At 40.7% G+C, this 18,613-nt stretch overlaps 1 protein-coding gene across 2 annotated transcripts; it reads left to right on the forward strand.

The window, feature by feature from the left end:
- Positions 1-11,097: 11,097 nt before the first annotated feature.
- Positions 11,098-17,088, forward strand: LOC141643474 (uncharacterized). 2 transcript variants are annotated; one of them, XM_074452654.1, is made up of 11 exons: positions 11,098-11,593; positions 12,829-12,943; positions 13,181-13,343; positions 13,765-13,815; positions 14,044-14,100; positions 14,359-14,409; positions 14,607-14,657; positions 14,901-14,927; positions 15,082-15,129; positions 15,382-15,557; positions 16,729-17,088. In XM_074452654.1, exons 1-11 carry the CDS (start codon positions 11,214-11,216, stop codon positions 16,894-16,896), a joined length of 1,287 nt encoding a protein of 428 aa, XP_074308755.1. In that variant the 5' UTR covers positions 11,098-11,213; the 3' UTR covers positions 16,897-17,088. The 2 variants fall into 2 exon arrangements, with proteins under 2 accessions (XP_074308755.1, XP_074308756.1); XM_074452655.1 differs by lacking the exon at positions 14,901-14,927.
- The last annotated feature ends 1,525 nt before the right edge of the window (positions 17,089-18,613 follow it).

Genomic DNA, 18,613 nt, shown 5'->3' on the forward strand with positions numbered 1-18,613 from the left:
AGTACAGATTGAGACGCTCAACTATTAGCACAAGAAAAAGGAATGAGGTAAAGACCGCGGCCTGGCCGGAGGCAGAAGAAACGAGCTCTTATTAAAGGTGTTCAACAAATCACAAGAAATGCAAACAACGGCCGTCCCCATAAGGATTAAGCCAAAAGACCACCTACCAAAGTTGTACAAAATACAAACAAAGGAAAGGCAAAAGGTTACAGATATCATCTCCCTATGTCCATTCTTTGCTCGCCATCGCAGCGGCGGTAGCAAAGACCTTTCTTCGATGGGCAACCCAGCAGTTTCCCTAGCAGCCTCAGCTTCAGCAGCCTCAGCTTTAGCCTAGGCCTCCTCAGCTGCCCTCATTCTCTCGGCTTCCTCCTTGGCCGTCTTAGCTTTCTCAGCAAGAGCTGCCGCCTCCTCGGCCACCTCCTGCTCTATCTTCACCCTCACCGCCTCCTTGGCCTTCTCCTCCACGGCCTTCTCCTTAGCTTCGAGCTTGTCGTCAAACAGCTCGTCGAATTTGCTCCGCGGAAAGGAACCTTCAAGAGGGAAGAGCTCCTCAATTACTTCCCTGGCGGTGCTTCACCGGATCCCGGGTCGGAGCACATGTCGGGAGCATTTTGGTTTGGAGCATCTCAATGTCGTCCTCCTTTTGCCTGATGATGGCCTCCTTGCTCTGAATCACCTTCCCTGGATCTCGAAACCGTTCCTCGAATTCATTCCTCTGCTGGAAATAGAGGTCGGCGTGCCTCTGAACAAGGGCACACTTCGCCAAAGCTGACTTTTCAACTTCGGCGCAGCAGCCTCGGCCTTGGCTCTCTCAAAGCAAGGACCTCCTTTTCGGCGTCCTCCCCGAGCTTTCTCTCGCCCAAGAGCGCTTTCTCGGCCTCTCCCTAAGCCTCCGCTCATCGAGAAGATCCGGCTTCGCCTTCGCGGCCACCTTCTTAGTGGCATTAAGCTCAAAAAGCAGATTGAGCCACGGCCTTCTCTCGCTCCATGATACGAGCACCGGTCGGCTCGTTCCACCTCGCCGATCTCTTGATCAACCTCGCGCTTTCCGCTACAAGGTCGGGAGGGGAAGCCTTCTAGGATGAAGAGCCGGTGGCGACGTTTCGATCACCCGACTGCGGGCGGGAAAGGGAAACCTTCCGGGATGAAGAGTCAATGGCGACGTTATGATCACCCGGCCTGCGCGGGGTTCTCCTCCACTTGCGCTCAAAGAAGAGCGGTCGGCGACGCCGATCGATCTACAAAAAAAAAAAAAAAAAAAAAAAAAAAGAGCATCGTATCAACATACATAGGCATGCCGAAGAGCCCGTCATCGCGGCGCTGATGAACCAAGCTAAATCGAGCCACCGGATAGATCAATACCGTGCTTGGCCTTCTTGGCCGAAAGGCGCATTTCTCGTCGGCCGGCGGAAACGGCAGCAGTAAAGGCTGTCTGTTTTCTTTTACGGACAAGGGGCGACCCCTCCTCCTCATCAGAGTCATCCCCATTGGAGATATAAACGATCTCCACCGTCTCCTTCTGAACAAGGGGGATGGAGGGCGGAGCCGATGTCGACGCCATCACCGCCGAAGGCTTTGTTTTTCGCGTATGGCGCGGCATGTTACTAACAACCTTCGCCTGGGCCTCCACCACATTCAAGCTTTTCAGCTGCTGGTCCATGAGATCATTCGGCGACGTCCTACAGTCATGGGTCAGAGCCTTGGGATGCAAGTTAGCAACGGTTTTGTCTTTATGCAGCCCCATTCTCCGGAGGATATCCTCAGACAAATCCGGTCCAAAGTAGTCTGCGAAGGAAACAAAGAAAGAATTAAGTAGAGGAATTAAATCGAAGTTCGAAGAACAGGAACATTGACAGCGGGGATGGGCCTCATACCGACCCCACTCACCCTGTGCTAAGGCCGGTATGAGGCCGACATGGCAGAGCGGCTCATCCTGAAGAATGATCTGCGTTGGGGGAATCCATCTTTTCGGCACCCCACTCTTGTCCGCCTCAAAGAGCTTCATCGCCAGCCTCTCATCCTCCCTAAGAGAGACCCTGCTGGCATCCATCTTGAGTTTTTTCCGGGTGACCCATCTGTCATGTTCCGCCTTAGTCTCACACCGCAAGTTAACTTGGTCTTTGAAAGCAATGGGCAGGCGCGGCGGATAGTCATCCGGCACCTTAACGTACACCCACCGATCTCTCCAGTCTTTGCAAGAAGTAAGTTTGTCAATAGAGACATAACCCTTCTTCATGTGCACACTGTACCAACCGACGCGGCCAGAGATTGACGGCTGGAGATAATGAAGCCGGCGGAATAAATTCACCGTCGGGGCCTCCCCCTTGAAGAGACAAAGCCACACAAAGCCGACTATCGTCCTCATGGCAACCGGATGCAGTTGGGCCACAGCGACGTTCATAGCTTTGATAATAGCCATGACGTACTCGTTCAGCGGAAACCGGAGCCCGTACTCCAAGTGTCGCATGTATACACCGGTATGGCCCGGTGGAGGGCAACAGACGGCCTGGCCCTCCTCAGGGATAACAATCTTGTATCCCCTGCCAAAGAAGAAATGGCCCTCGAAAAATTTCTCACCGGAACAACTGGCCAACTTGTGGGTCCAAGCTCGGTCAACGCGTACCTTACAGACGTCACCGTGATCCATAAAGTACTGCCTCCCCTCTTTGGGACGAGCCTTTTCAGCATCATCACCAAAATCGTCTGCGTCATCATCGACATCAGAGTCATCCTCCCATTCCTCCAAAATTCGAGGATCGACTTCAGGAGAAGGAGACCTAGGGCCCCCAGGCCTTATCAGGAGGGCGTCCAACTTCTCCTCCTCATCAAAACGCGACGGGGAACCCCCGGCGCCGGTTTACTAGGCCCGGCATCAGCAGAAGACATGTTTACAATAAAAACTTACAAAGTTAAGAAATTGGGAAGTTTGTTTGTTTACCTTGAAGAAAAACACTCGTCGGGGTAACAACTCTGAAAATTAGAAGACAAAGAAGCCCTTGAAAGTTTAGAGAGAAGAAAATTTTGGAGAATGAAATTGGTGGCCAATTTCACGGAATAACTGCCCTATTTATAGGGAAAAGCCCATGAAGAAGGACCAATCAGAGAACAGCCCATGAAGCGTCATCCAATCACCGAACAGACACGTGTCGGACATGCAACCACGGGATGTCAATCGTTGCAACAGTTGAACGTCAATCAATGCAACAGTGACCAAGCGTCTTCAACACGCCCATTCATATCTCTCCGCCTATTCACCTTCCTCAACAAATTCCCAAGCATCTGTTCTCCGCCGGCCACATGATCAACCAAGCTAAGTAGCGCCGGCCGGGGGCAATTAAAAACAACCGGCACTCTCAACCCTGGTCTCGGCAAGCGTCACTTTCTTTTCCACATCGGATGCCCTTTACACATCCATGTGGAGGGGGGATATGGTACGGCCTAAGAAAGACCAGGCCGAGGTAAAAGCAGCCGCCGCAGAAGAAGCCGATGCAGAAATTTTTTTACAAATTACTTGCGCAGAATATACGCTCAAACGAACATCGGAGCCCATACCACGGCATAGACTACGCTGGGGGCAAATTGATGGGGCATATTCGCACGACCACCGACCAAGTCAACATATTGAGCAAGGTCAAAGATATCCACAAACAAGTCAACGACTTAGACAAACCCTAGCCGATGCGGCCCATTTATCTGTCGGCACTGGTCTCGGCATGGCAACCTGCCAGCCGGGACACATATCCGCGTACTCATATCTAAGACCCCTCGGCGGTGAGGCAACAGGGCCCGCCGGCCTGACATAGGTCCCTCAGCCGAGGGGTAGATCAGTCTTTCCACCTGCTAGCCACTTGGCCACTACGTGACAAAAGGTGAAAGCCTATAAATACTCCTCAACCTTCATTGAGGAAAAGATCCACAACTTAACCTAAGAAACACTATTCATCTGGTATTATCTTCCTTATCTCTCTACAATATACATTTAGTCAAGTAACAACAACTTATCCCTTAAGTTTACTGACTTGAGCGTCGGAGTGAGTACGCTTGGCACAAAGCCAAGCCCTCAGTTCGTTCATTGTTGCAGGAGAGGCCGAGAGGAACGATAAAGACAAGAAGGATTCAACTCAAGACATTATTCTACAAGCCACGGGTGGTAACAATACTTGCTCTGGAATTACACCCGGAACACGGCTAATATTCGCCTGGCTGGTTCTTCCCGAAATGGGAAGATCATACACTCTCGACCAAATGGGAATATGATAAAGAGGGACATCAGAAATCTTGCCTGATCGATTGGGTTCATTGAAGCACCATACGAATTTCTCGAAGTGCCAAGGTTGTCCTTCCAAAACCCTCGCTTTATCACGCTCCCCTTCGAATCGAAACACGAAGGTCTTTTCCTTTGCGTCAATCACATTGCCTGTAATCGCTTTAACTGGATTCCATAAGCGGGTCATGGTATCGATCGCTGCTTTGACGTTTATCGGCCTGGATGCCTAAAGTTTTCCAACCAAGAGGCACTTCCCTTTCGTTTCTTCAACCACCTCCTCCCATTCGAAGGCTGACTGATCATCCCCGTCATCGTTCCTCATCACCCCCTTCCCCTTCTGGTTTGGCTCTCGCGTGTCGCCCATCAATTGTACCTGCATAGATAAAACAAAGCCACAAACAAAGACAAAAACAACGCCCTATCTCACGATCGAAATCGTGAGAGGAGCCTCGATTTGGAGGAAAACCCCTAAGAAGATTTAGACGGTCGGAGCCCTAGGAACCCTAGACAGCAATATTTAATGTTTTTGCCGGCAAAGACACTATTAGAATATCTCCAATGATAAGTTAGGCCCTGTTCTTTTGGACTGAAACGGATCTGATCTGAACTGAACTGAACTTATAGGATCTGAACTGGACTTATAGAATCTGAACTGAACTTATATGATCTGAACTGAACTGAACTTATAGGATCTGAACTTATAGGATCTGAACTGAACTTATAAGATCTGAACCGAACTTATAGGATCTGAACTTTTCTGAACTGAACTTATAGGAGCCGAACTTAAATTAACTTAACTTAATTTAACTACTACTACTACTACTACTACTACTACTACTACTACTACTACTACTACTACTACTACTACTATTATTATTATTACTTGCTAAGAGAGAACATTGATAAAAAAAAAAATTATAGTCTAAAACACAAGGTAAAATAATATCATTTTTCCGCTTTATATACATTGGTTTGTTCATACACTATACTACGATTACATTACGATAAAAAATAAATCACATATTATATCTTTTTTTCTAACCATTTATTTGCATATTATCATAATCCTCATCACTTTCATCTTCACTATCACTCTCAACAACGGATCCATTGTCTCGCCAAATGTTTTTTACTATGTTGTTTCGTACCTTATACATGGCCTTATTCCGCTTTTTATCAAACATGCCAGAATCTATTGTGACGCAGAAATTATTAATGAGAGGAGTGATTTTTTTTTTAAAAAAAATAATAATGTATGTATCGAATGATTAATGTCAAATGTTTTTGTATCGGTCTTTTTAAAATAATACTTCGTATATAGCTTTTCTGAACTAAATTTATAGGATCTGAATTTTTTCGAATCAAGTTATAGGATCGAATCGAATCGAACTTATAGGATCGAATCGAAACTTATTGGATCCGAATCGAATCGAACTTGTAGGATCATCGAATCGAACTTATAGGATCTCAACTGAACTGAACTTATAGGATCTGAAGTGAACTGAAATTAAGTGACTTTAAGTCCAAAAGAACAGGGCCTTAGTTATTGAAGGTATATTTAATGTAGGAAAATGAAACTAAAATTAATATGGTGGAAATATGGAGGTACTGAAGTAGTAGGGTTTAATGAGGACTCTTCTCCGCGATTCTGCCAATTTAATACTCTGTTGCACAAGAAAAATAAAAGAAATAACGTGTTTGGACAAGAAAAATAAAAAAATAAACGAGTAATGGACAAGAAAACTAGGCCCGTTAGAATAAATGGATGGACTTAGAATAAACAAAACACCCCATGGACAGTCCGCTAAGATCGCTATTAAAAGTAATAACTTTATTTATAATTTCAGACCAACAAAATATTGACCCATAATTACATCAGTGCGTCTTGCTTCAGACCACTGCTTTTGGTCTGAAATAAGACGGACAACATGTTATTATTTGACAGTAAAATGTTTATATCTTTCTGATAACATGTTACCATTATTTTTCCAACTATTTTCAGGGTAAAAAGTGACACCTTTAGTAATAACATTTTGTAGATTCACTCCTTACATTCTCTTAAAAAATGGCAACATTTTGTCGGTCTTATTTCAGACGGGAAAACTGCCCGTCTGAAATAAGATTTTGCGTAATTACATAAATCTTACAAAAATAAGAAAAGAAATCTCATGAACTCCCTAAACCCTTATGTCCTCGATCATTGTGTTCATTTCATTTAATTTCTACACTCTAAACCTAATTCCCAAAATCCCCTTTCAATTACCACTAATTGTCCAAAAATCTCATTCCTCTCCCATTATATTCACATCTCATCACCAGTGTCCCAAAAATATCGCGTCTTCTTTTCTTCTAATACCACAGCCGAGGTTCAGAATTCTGTGGCCAGGAGGTTGGGTTTGGGGCCGTATATTTGTGTATGCCTACTATTGATGGTCGGGTTAAAAAAGGCACTTTTGCCCATGTGCAAGAAAAATTCAACAAATGTTTAGCAAGATGGAGTACGAAGCATTTAGCTTGAGCGGGTCGTGCAACTCTAGTCCAATCAACCTTATTAATGATGGCCAATTATTGTATGCAAACGACGAAAATACCGCAGACAACCTGTGATTTATCCCCTTTCCTGGAATATGGTTCAAAAACCAAAAATAGCTCGTGGGTTGGGTATTACCTCGTCGAGACAAACTAATGTTTTCCTTACCAAACTAGGTTAGAGAGTTCTTGTTGAGCTTCAAAGTTTATGGACAAGAGTTTTGCGCGCCAAATATTGTAATCGAAGATGCGACGTTGATATGTTCAAGGTCAAAGCTAATATGTCGAATGTATGGGCTGGCATTATGTCCCATTTCGATATTATTTTTGGGAGTACGAGCTTAGCAGTGGGTAATGGCCTAGGACCCTGTTTTGGAACCACTCTTGGGTTGATGGCGGTTGCCTCTCAGATAAAGCCATAACCACTATTCCCGACTCCCTACTTGATGCGACGGTAAGATGTAATACCCGGATATTTTGGGGACCCGTAAAGGAACCTCGGAGTGCGTGAGAGGACCTTCGGGCTTGACGAGAGAGTAAGAGATGACCGTACACTAGACTAAGTATGGCCTTGACTAGACTTAGTGGGTATGCAATGGACCGAGTAGAGTGTCCAGTGGACCGAGTGGGTGGCACTCAGCCAAGTGGACTCAGCACTCGACCGAGTGCAGCTCGTCAGTGGGCGATAAAAACTATGACAGGATCTTATTTCACCTAATCCTAAATCATTTCATTCTTTCTCCTTATCACTCCAAATCATCCCCCTTCTCCCTAAAACCCTCCTAAACACTTCTCCATGGGATTCGAGCTTGGATTAGAAGATTACACACCTTATACTTATTTCCTTTTATTTTGTGAGTAAAGCAAGTCTTTCTACTTATCGAATCCTAACTTTTGGGGGTTTTCCTGTGGGTAATTAATTAGAATTCTCTCCGTCTCGGTCAATAGTTTACACTTGCTTTATTTTGTTATTTTCCCCTCACAAAATAAAGCAAGTCTAAAATACTCACTGGAACAGAGAGGGTAATTAATACAAGTCATATGGGTAATTAAAGGGTAAAAATAAGGTTTTATGTATTGTATAAGTATATAGAGTGTATTGTGATAGTTATTGTACTAGTTGAGATCTCGTGCTAATGCACGACATTTGTGAGGTTAATTTATATAGAGCTAGGAAGAATTTAAAATATTTATATAAATGATTTGTACTTATAATAGATTGTTGTAATGTACTGATTCTAATGTTAGTAATATTATCAAAAAAAAAGTGCATCTTTTAGATTAAGTTGTTTTGTGCGAACCTATTTTTATTATTAAAAATAATGATAGCCGACTATTATGGAAAAACATAATCTAATATAGGGTCACTACTTTGTTATTGCATTGATCAGAAAAATTTATAGATGGGTTAATCTTTTAGTTTTAGTCATTTGTAGGAGGATTATAGGGGGGTAGGAGGATTGAGTTAGAAACGAAATGTAAGTAAAGCGCATATTGACTTTATAACGGTAGTGTATAATATGGGCCCCACTTTCTTCTGTACTCCGTATATCAATTACGTTAAATTTGGAAAGAATAATTTGATTTGACTTTATAATTTATTGCTATATTTTATTAAGTGGCAAATTTGTTAGTCAATCAATCATCAATTATTATAATTTTAGCATGGGCCCCACCACTATTGTCAATCAATTGAGCGGGAAAATATTGAGTAGTTCTTATTCTTTTAGTTTAGTGGAGATGAATTATGTAGGATGAGACGGTTTCATGAGACGGAATCGTGTTGGATTTGAGTAGCTTATGGAGATTGATAAAAGGTAGGTTATCCTACTCGGTTTTTGATAATGTGAAGACTTGTTAGTGTGTTATTTGTCATTATTTTCAAGGTATAAAATGTATTGCATCATATTGTGATATTTAGGGTTTGTCGTGGACCTCATGTAGTTGTCGGAAATGCATTATAACATGGTAGTGAGTTGCGACGACTAGAAAAGTCGGGATATTTGAGAAAGTGATGTTCATAACATTTTTGGAAAGTGTATCTCATAATGAGTCGTATTTTGATATATTGTGTTGCATATTACAATATTGTGATTGTCATATACGTTTGAGGATGCGGTTGTTGTTGTTGAGGAGACGTAACGGTTGGGAGACCGTCTTACGCTTGGGTCGCCTTTTGGAGCTTCCCACTCCAAGAGGGATGTGCACATTAATGACTTGTGTTATGGAGGGACGCGTGTGGTTGAGGCACGAACTCTGGCAGGGATCCGGTTAGCGGTCGAGTTTGGTACCACGGGTGTGTCTAGAGTACCTTGTTACGGACTGCGGTTCGACTGTTTGGTGAGCGGTGTCGTCACCAGTTGTGGTACCGTGGGTGTGTCCCTGGTATCGGGGAGGTATGTAATGGTGTAGAGTCATGGATTTAACATTGTGTCTCATGCATTTTATGTCGTATTTTATATTCTTATATTGGTGTCATGTTTAAGTATTTATATTGTTAAAACCAACGTGTGTTGGTTGTCTGTAATTGTCACCTATTTTCGGGGTGGCCTGTGTTGATCCATATGATAGTTCCGATCATATGGGGAGCAGTTTGAGTACAGATTTGCATTTGGTACCACATGGGATCACGGGTCGAGACACGGAGTTGGAATCGATTGGCTTGATTAGATGATAGCCGACATAGTTGATAGTTGGGTTGTATAATGTCTAATCCACATTTATTATTCATTTATTCGTTATGTAATTTACTAAACATGTTATTTATATAAGTGTTTCTTAATTGTATTTCCGATTTCACTACATCGGGAAACCGAGATGGTGACATCTTCGATTACCTTGGCCGGGTAATAAAGGGGTGTTACAAAGCGACAGGTGAGACGAGGAAACGGGTTGGAAGTGGGATGTTTTTGCAAACTTTCTGCCGCGGTCCTTATTTCCTAACCTGAATTTGAACGATTCTTTTTTTGGAATGTTATGTCTAGCGGAAAATTTTCGATTAAGTCCACTCTTAACATTATCAAACGCCAGCCCCTCTACCGGAGCCCAATGTTGTTTAGTGGCTCACTATTTGGAAGTTACCAACTCAACAACGAATTAGATTCCTTATTTGGTTAGCAGCACACTGCCGGTTGATGTGTAATGTTACGACATAGTTTTTCCGATGACCCTATGTGCCCCCGGTGTTACTCTGATGAAGAAACAACAGACCACTTGCTTCGCCAATGCCCTATCTCTCGTGAAATTTAGTCATTCATTGGTGTTCATGAGTCCTTCGATGCCTTCTCTAATATTCCCATCTCGGACTGGATTTCTCTTAATGCAAGTAACACTTTTATTAGTGGGTTTGACGGATTGGTCGACGAAATTTGTTATTGTATGTTGGAGGATATGGAGATGGCGAAACGTGGCATTTGGGAGGGTAAACGACAACCCTACCTTTCCTATTCAGTTCTTACATCAGCAATTTGAAACTTCTAAGAGCGTGTTCGATAAATTTTCCCTCTTTATTCCGACTCCCGGGTCGGGACGAGAGGAGGTGTTCATCCGATGGCACCCTCCCCCACATACCCGACACTTCTTGAATACGGGCGGCGTTTCAAAAGGTAACCTATGTCACTTAGGATGCGGCGGTATTCTTAGAGATGAGACAGGTAACTTCGTTGATGCTTATTTCTGGTGGATTTTGCACGTCAATGCGTACGGAAATGCTAGCTTTGCTTATTTGTCTCGAAAAAGCTCGGGTAATGCACATCAATAAACTTCTAGTGCACATGGGCAATGAACCGTGTGTAAGGTTTATTCTCGAGGAGGGACTGACGATGCAAAGAATTAATTCAGGAATCAAGTTGGTTTGTTCGTATCCATCATGTTTACAAAGAGGCAAATAGGGCTAGTACTGGCTAGCAAACCAAGGGGTTCAAGCTTCCGTCCCAATCACCTATCTGTACGCTCCTCTGAAGCCGCTTCGGACTATTATTTGTGAAGATTTATTGGGAGTTGCACCCCCTCATTTAGTTCCTTAGATTCAGGGCTTTGCACGCTTATGTACCCAAAATAAAAAATAAAAAATGTGAGAGCGTAATTACATCAATCCGTCTCATTGTAGACGGATAGTGACATTCTCATAAAATGCAAGTGGGAGGACAAGTGAGGGTATTCATTTTCCACTCATTTGCATTATCTACTCTCATTTTGTGAGAGAGACACTATTCATCTACATATCCGTCAAAAGTGAGAATTTGTGTAATTGCATATTGCATATTGCATATGAGACCAATTTAATCAACAACTTAAACAGAATTAACAGTCTCTATCCACTAAAATACCCATTCTTTAAACCCTCACCACCAAAATAAAAACCCCCAATTTACTTGAGTCAAAAATCAATAAAGAAATCAAGTTACCGCCAACAATGGTAACAGAAGCGGAGCTAGCCTCAAAGGTGCATCAATTTTTACAATCTTCTGATTTAAAGAAGACAACAAACAACATTGTAATTAAGAAATTAGAGGCTGATTTTGGGGTTGATTTATCTGATAAAAAATCCTTTTTGAGGCACCAAGTCGACCGTTTTCTTCAATCCCAGTACGGGGTTTCCGACGACGACGATGATGATCAACTTGTTTGGGATAGTCACGCATACGACGTCGTTTCTGACGACGACGACGAGGATGATGATGATGATGATGTTGAGGGTGGTGGGTACTATGATGCTGTTCCACAAGTTCAGTATAATATTAGTAATAATAATAATGGGGGTAGTAAATTAAAGGGTGTTAATAAATTGGACAGGTAAATTTGTTTTCTTTAATTCATTCTTGTTTTTTTACTGTGGTTTTTGTTAAGAGATGAATGCACATTGTTGTTTTGAGTACGTCGGAATTCGCTTTTAAATGGGTAAAATTTGAACTTTTTTAGTTAGAAATTTATTTTAGTAGTTCGTCTGCTGAAATTTTTCGCTTTCGCGCAATTATAAAGCCTGGTTCCGCCACTGGTTTTTTAGAAATGCTATGTTGTAGACTTGTAGTTAACTTTGTATCATAATCTTTTTGGGTTTATGATGAATTATCTAATAAAGAAGCAATGTGGTTCTTGCTTGTGAGATTTGTGTATGTTCAAGAATCAACATCCAACAGTCCACAGAAATATCGGACAGTTTATGAACAGAACTTTGTCAACGAGTTGATCAGTCGCGACTTTAAGACTGTATCCGAATTTTGGGTGGACAGTACCTTATGCAGACTACATTCAGACATTCATTGAAACTAAACTTTAATGGTACCATTCGTCAGCTTAGAAAAAGGGTGCGAGAACAGATACCACAATGCAAAACTACCAGATAATATCCCTGTAGTTTTGGGTAGTGTAGTTTGGTTAGTAACAGAAATACACTTCAGTTGATAAAAAAGATGAGACCACTTATCTTCATTTTCTTCCGGCTGTAGTATTGAATTATGAGTTCACTATATACTTCTCAAGAAGGAATTAGACATTGACGTAATCTAGAGGGACTGTGATAGTGTAATTTGTAGGTGCTATATGCAATGGCAGATCTGTGTTGTACTTCACGGGTCATGGGACACCAGAAAGAGAAAACTTTTGTTTATGTCGCTAATTCCTACAACGAATTTAGCATTCAAAAACTTGTTGAATCTGATTTTTGAGAAAATCAACGGGATATTAGACATAAAATAATTTGTCTGCAACGGCTATATGATCCATTATAGGAATATGAATGAAATGTTTTCATTAACTTGTAGAACTTGAAATCCATGATAGGGGATTGTAAACTTTATTTTAGGTTGTCCTTTTTCATGAACACGACACTAACATTATGACTTATCCTATAAGCTGTAAGTATGGAGCTGTAAGACATGGTGACCTTTCTGATATTTTGCTAGATGTGCTCGGAGAACTGTTTTATTGCACATACCGGTGTTTCAACTGGCTAGAACACTCCTCCCCTGGTCAAACTATGCGTGGGAATCTATATTGCGAAACTTTGATGTGTACATTTTCATTTTCAGGCTTGTACCACAGAAGAAGGAAAAGAATAAAAGACCCTGTTTTTCTGGCAAGTACTGTACCTTATCTCCTGAACTTCAGGCGTTCCTTGGTGTGCCTCACATGACCCGAACTGAGGTATTGATGGAATATTCTCTATGACTTCATTTTCATTGACTATTTATCGTTGTTTTCTTCCTTTTTTTCTCCCTTTCGTTGTTTTACCTGCTATTGATGATTTCAAATGCTGATTCGTATGCATTAGACAACCCCAAACCAATTTGGATTAAGGCTTTGTTGTTGTATTTCGTATGCCGGTGTTGTTCTTATACGCTCCTCGGAGTTATAATCAGATGAGTGATTTCTGGGATGCAGGTTATCAAACAACTTTGGGTCTACGTGAAAGAGAAAAGTTTGCAAGATCCTGATGATGGGAAAAGTATTATTTGTGACGAAACATTACGTGATCTTCTTGGAGTTGATTCCATCAACATCCTCCAGATTCACAAGGCTTTAACAAAACACATCATTCCACGAGGTTCACTTACGATATTTGTTCTTGCTTACATTATTCCTTCAAACCAGCCTAATAGCTGGATCAATTTTATGGATATGCATATTCCCAAATGATTTATTTTGCCTTTGAGATTGTAGCTGTTTAATTACAAGATTGTTTATGTTCTTCCTTTACTGCCAGCGAGTATCAGTAACCATGCATTGTTATCTTTAATATTTCCCAAGATTGAAGGATTTTAATTTGGCTTGTTGGAGGGTAAACACACCCCTCTATTTCCGTCAATTCTAATTTATTAACGCAGTAACCAAACAAGGGAAATCGTTCCCCTCCAGCCCTTCCCCTCGTTCCCTTCATATCTTTCCATCCAAACAGAGAATAAGCATCAATGGTAAAATTTTCCGAAACTGTGTTTAAGTTATTTGTGTTGCTTTTGCTATTTCAGTAAAGCCGCTGAAAGGGGACAAACTGTGGAACCAGGAGAAAGGGGAAGAAGGTGAGTGAATGAATCCTGCACATATCACAGATTCTACATCTCATAGTAATGGGACTGGTGATCTTAAGTCGTCCTCAATCCCTCCAATCCAATTTGCTAACCAAACAAGGGAAATTGGTTCCCTACCTTCTGTTTCCTACACATTCCTCCCTCCAAACAACGGCTAAGCGTTGATATAAATTTGTTGAAATCGTATTTGAGTTATTTGTATTGCTTTTGTTATTTCAGTAAAGTTGCTGAAACTTGACAAACCACTGAAGCGCGAGAAAGAGGAAGAAGAAGAAGGTGAGTGGAATGAATCCTTGTGTGTACATACCACAGATTCCACATCTTATATTAACGAGACTGATGATCGTAAGGGGAATATACATCCCTCGATTTCCCTAACCCCTCCAATCCAATTGGCTAACCAAACAAGGGAAATTGGACCCCTCCCTCCCATTTCCTATACATTCCTCCATCCAAACAAAGGGTAAGCGTCACTGCGTCAGTTAAGTTGTTGAAATCATGTTTGACTTATTTGTATTGCGTTTGCTATTTCAGTAAAGCCGCTGAAAGGGGACAAAATACAGAAGCACGAGAAAGAGGTAGAAGGTGAGTGAATGAATCCTTCCGCATACCCGAAGATTCCACATCTTATATTTATGGGGCTGGTGATCGTAAGTGGAATATGGATCCTTCTATTTCCCTATTCTCCCTGGTCCAATTTGCCATCCAAACTATGGGTAAGTGTCAATATTAGTTTTGCCAAAAGTATCTTTCAGTTATTGGTGTTGCTTGATCTGTTTCAGTAAAGCTGCTGAAAGGGGACAAACCGCTGAAACAGGAGGAAGAGGAGGATGGTGAGTGAATGAATCCTTGTGCACATACCGTAGATTTGACATCTTATCTTAATGAGACTTATCCTAAGTGGAATATAGATTCCTCTATTTCCCCATTCCTCCAACCCCCCACCCTCTCTCATTTTTCTCGACAAATCCCTCCATCCACACGAAAAGTAAATGTCAATATTAAAATTGCCGAAACTGTGTTTTAGTTATTTGTATTGGATTTACTATTTCAACTAATCCTCTGAAAGGAGACAGTGAGGAAGCAGCGGAAAGAGGAAGAAGGTGAGTGAATAAATCATTGTGATACCACAGATTCGACATCTTCTCTTAATGGGACCGAGGATCCTAAGTGGAACCTACTGCAGTATATTTTCTTGAAATGTTAACAAATCCTCCAAAATACTTCAACTTCTTTGTATTACTTCTACATCTGCAGTGAAGCCGCTGAAAAAGTACAAACCACGGAAGCAGGGGAGAGAGGCAGGTGAGAGAATCAATTCATGTGCTTTTATTTTTGCCATCTGTAAGTGGAATTGGTGATATTGATGTCAACAATCCACTTCATACAGGACAATGCCAGTCTTACACAAGACTTTGTCATTTATAAATGATTCACTTATGCGAGCAGCATTGCTGGACACCGAGATACTGCATTAATGTTGCAAACTAATACTGAATAAAGAGTCTTGCACCCATAATTTTTTAATGTGTTCTGCCCTTTGCTTGATTTTTTCAGATAATTGTGAGGATGGAACGCAAGAAAAGCGGCAGAGGAAAGTATTGTCTGGCTTTCTTGCTCCTCTTCCACTTTCAGATACTCTTATAAGGTTCTTGGGTACAGGAGAAACTGCATTAACTCGTCCTGAAGTAATAAAGAGAGTATGGAAATACATAAAAAACAATCGACTCCAGGTTTGCTCTCGCTACTTTCAGTTGAGCTCAGTTGTATATGAACGATAAGCCATGATTATTTTAGTTATCTTCTAGGACCTATGTTACTCCGGCTTGGCAGAGTAAGTGTCGTGTACGATATGTATCAGAGTACTTCTTACCCTATGGATTACGGAAACCTCTTTTGATGTGTTATTACAGGAAATGAAAACATCTTTTCAAAACAGCCATTTGTAGTAGAACTACTCCGTATAAATTACGGAAACCCTACTGGAACTATACAATGAGAATTCTTTTCAAAACAGCCATTTGTAGTATTGTTACTTCATAGAGAGTCAACATTACCCTAGGAAAACACCCTTAAATTAGCCTATACTTACATTTAAGTATTGGGGATTAATGCTTAAGAACAGTATTCCACTGAAAAAGTTTTCCGTCAAACCAAATGGATCCTTAACCTGGGAACGGACAATCAGGCTGTAATTAAGCATCAATCCCAAATACTTGAATGTTCAACATTAGATCCATGATTCTATGGGTTGTGCATAACCTCTATAATCTTATTCCTCTAGTGTGATGCATTACTGTTATTATCTAAAACTTTATTCTTTTACCTGTTAAGTATATCTAGGTAGAAATGTTTTGGACTCTGGTCACCGTCTTGAATATTAATGAACTGAGGCTTGTAGTCATTGATCCTTGGTTCTACTTGATGAGTTATGTTAGTAACCTAGAATCATAGCTGTCAAAAACCGAACACGTACCAATGATGGGGACAGAAATTTAATAACATCGTATCACTGTGAACTAACTCTCATTCTCTATCTATTATGTTAGGACAATACTCAGTAAGTTCAAATAATTCCATATTATTGTTTTTCCAAAAACCTGTGAGATCTCATGACCAGTAACCCTTTTGATTGTTCAAATGTGTTTCTCTAGTTTGCATGACTCGTGAAGCTTAACCTCGTAAATAGTCATTCCTAAGAGAGATTATCAAGCTAGTTCTGAAGCTTTTTGATGCTTACCATGCCTACCAGCGTGCCTTTCTTCGAGCTGTATTCCTATAATCAAAAAGCCTATTCTGATTTATTTTATTTTTTTGCACAAAATACACCTTTGCATTTTGAGACATGGTCTGTTTCGAACGCTTGCTAACTTTTGCCACTTGCATTACTTAATTGTCTTCCAGGATCCATTGAGTAGGAAGACTATCTTATGCGACGAAAAGCTGAAAGAGCTCTTGAATCTTGATTCATTCCATGGGTTTACTGTCTCAAAGCTCCTGACTCCGCATTTTGTAAAGATGTCAGGCTCAGCAATCAGCCTCCCTCAGAACGAACTCAAAACGTCTGATTGACGGGAAGATGCAATTCATTATTGAGTTAGGATATTAACTTGTATCATCATCTTGTATTCATATTGGATTTGCCATGATTGTTTCCTTGGCTTTTTTATTTGGTCTTTGTTGTTTACGGCAAATGTGATGAGAGTCGATCATTCTAAAAGTTTTTTCCATTCGGAAATATTAATTCTCTCGTTTATTTGGTTATACTTATATGCCTTCGAAAATTATAATAATTTTATTAGGAGTACAGATTAGATTTTAAATATAGCTAGTTTGGGCGTCTCTGGACTTGGCTCGGAGCAGAGGTGGCCGATGGCAGGTGCCAAGACTTATAATTCATCACTGTAGATAGTGATAAAACTTCCATGTTGCATGCAACTAACACAAAGAACACAAAGAATTGAGAGTAAAATTTGACATTGATTTCCCATCAAGGATCTCGCAGCCTCACCCTTGTGTTGTTACCCTACATACTACAGTCATGAGTCACTAATCACTATCTACTAAATTTATTTTAAATCATTTTTACAATTTTTTGATGTTATTAAAACCGAAGTTACTTGTATAATATTATTTGTCTTTCACTATTACGTCAAATAAAATAGAAAATAAGCTATATATACTTGTGTTTGCATGGGTTAAGACAACATGATGCAATAGATGTATTCCTCGAGCACAAAATCTCATTGAAGACGGCACGTATCCGTCACTTTGGAGTGACGGATACCATTTCCTCTCACAAATGACCCAAATAGATGAGAGAGGGAAGCACATGGGGTGCCCCCACATTGTCCCCCCTATCCGTTTTGTGAGTGGCATTACCCGTCACTTGCTCCGACCCGTCTTCAGCAAAACTAACTGCTCCTCGAGTTAGATTATATACCCTTTGGTCGATAACCGTGCTTAAAACATTTAAATTTCCGTCAAAGTATTTAGGAGCCTGGCGAAGGATGTAAGCATAGTTGCTAGTCATTTTGGTTCTATTTCTTTCAATTTTGTTGGGAGAATTGGCAATAGAGCGACTCATTCCGTTGCTCACCTTATACCGTTAGACTTTTTCACCCGTGTTGGGATTTTTGGTACAAATAACATAAAATACAAAGACACAATATATTTGTTATGGGATTAACCCACAACCCAACTGTGTATTATTATTCAAACACTAACAATAATACAATTTCAATCCTCCAACACTTGGCTACTAGCTAAGATTTTCAACTATGCTTAACTCGGGATATTAAGCATTCACTCTTACTTTCCAACAATGACTAATGACCTCTATTTATAAGGTCCTAAGTCCTAAGAGCCTTAATATCTTACTAATCTTAACTCCCAATATTTACTATTAAAAACATCTAACATAGAAAGTGTAAATAATATTCCTAGTAACATAAAACATAATTTTGACATAAAAGACTCTAAATGTTACTAACACATCAATAACATTGGGATTACTTTACCAACAATAACCGGGATATGAGATGAACATGGTCGAATGTCATATGACTCATATCTGATATTGTGATGAACTTGATATCGTCCTTCATATCGTACTCAATTAATCATACTATATTTCTTAAAATCTGCCTTAAAATTTGCCATGAAATAAATGTTAATTTGCCTAATTAGTGAAAGTGAGAAATTACCTTCTTTGACCTCGAAAATTATGGCGATTAAATTTATAGTTAGTTCAATTATTGTAGTCATCTATTATTTATAACTTTAGGGT

Source organism: Silene latifolia, chromosome 2, assembly GCF_048544455.1.
Source record: "Silene latifolia isolate original U9 population chromosome 2, ASM4854445v1, whole genome shotgun sequence".
Classification (NCBI taxonomy): domain Eukaryota; kingdom Viridiplantae; phylum Streptophyta; class Magnoliopsida; order Caryophyllales; family Caryophyllaceae; genus Silene; species Silene latifolia.

Coding starts and splice junctions, on each gene's coding strand:
- LOC141643474 (XM_074452654.1), top strand. CDS start 11,214: ATGGTAACAGAAGCGGAGCTAGCCTCAAAGGTGCATCAATTTTTACAA. Junction 14,658..14,900: donor ACAGGAGGAAGAGGAGGATG/GTGAGTGAATGA, acceptor GAAAGGAGACAG/TGAGGAAGCAGCGGAAAGAG. Junction 15,130..15,381: donor GAAGCAGGGGAGAGAGGCAG/GTGAGAGAATCA, acceptor TGATTTTTTCAG/ATAATTGTGAGGATGGAACG.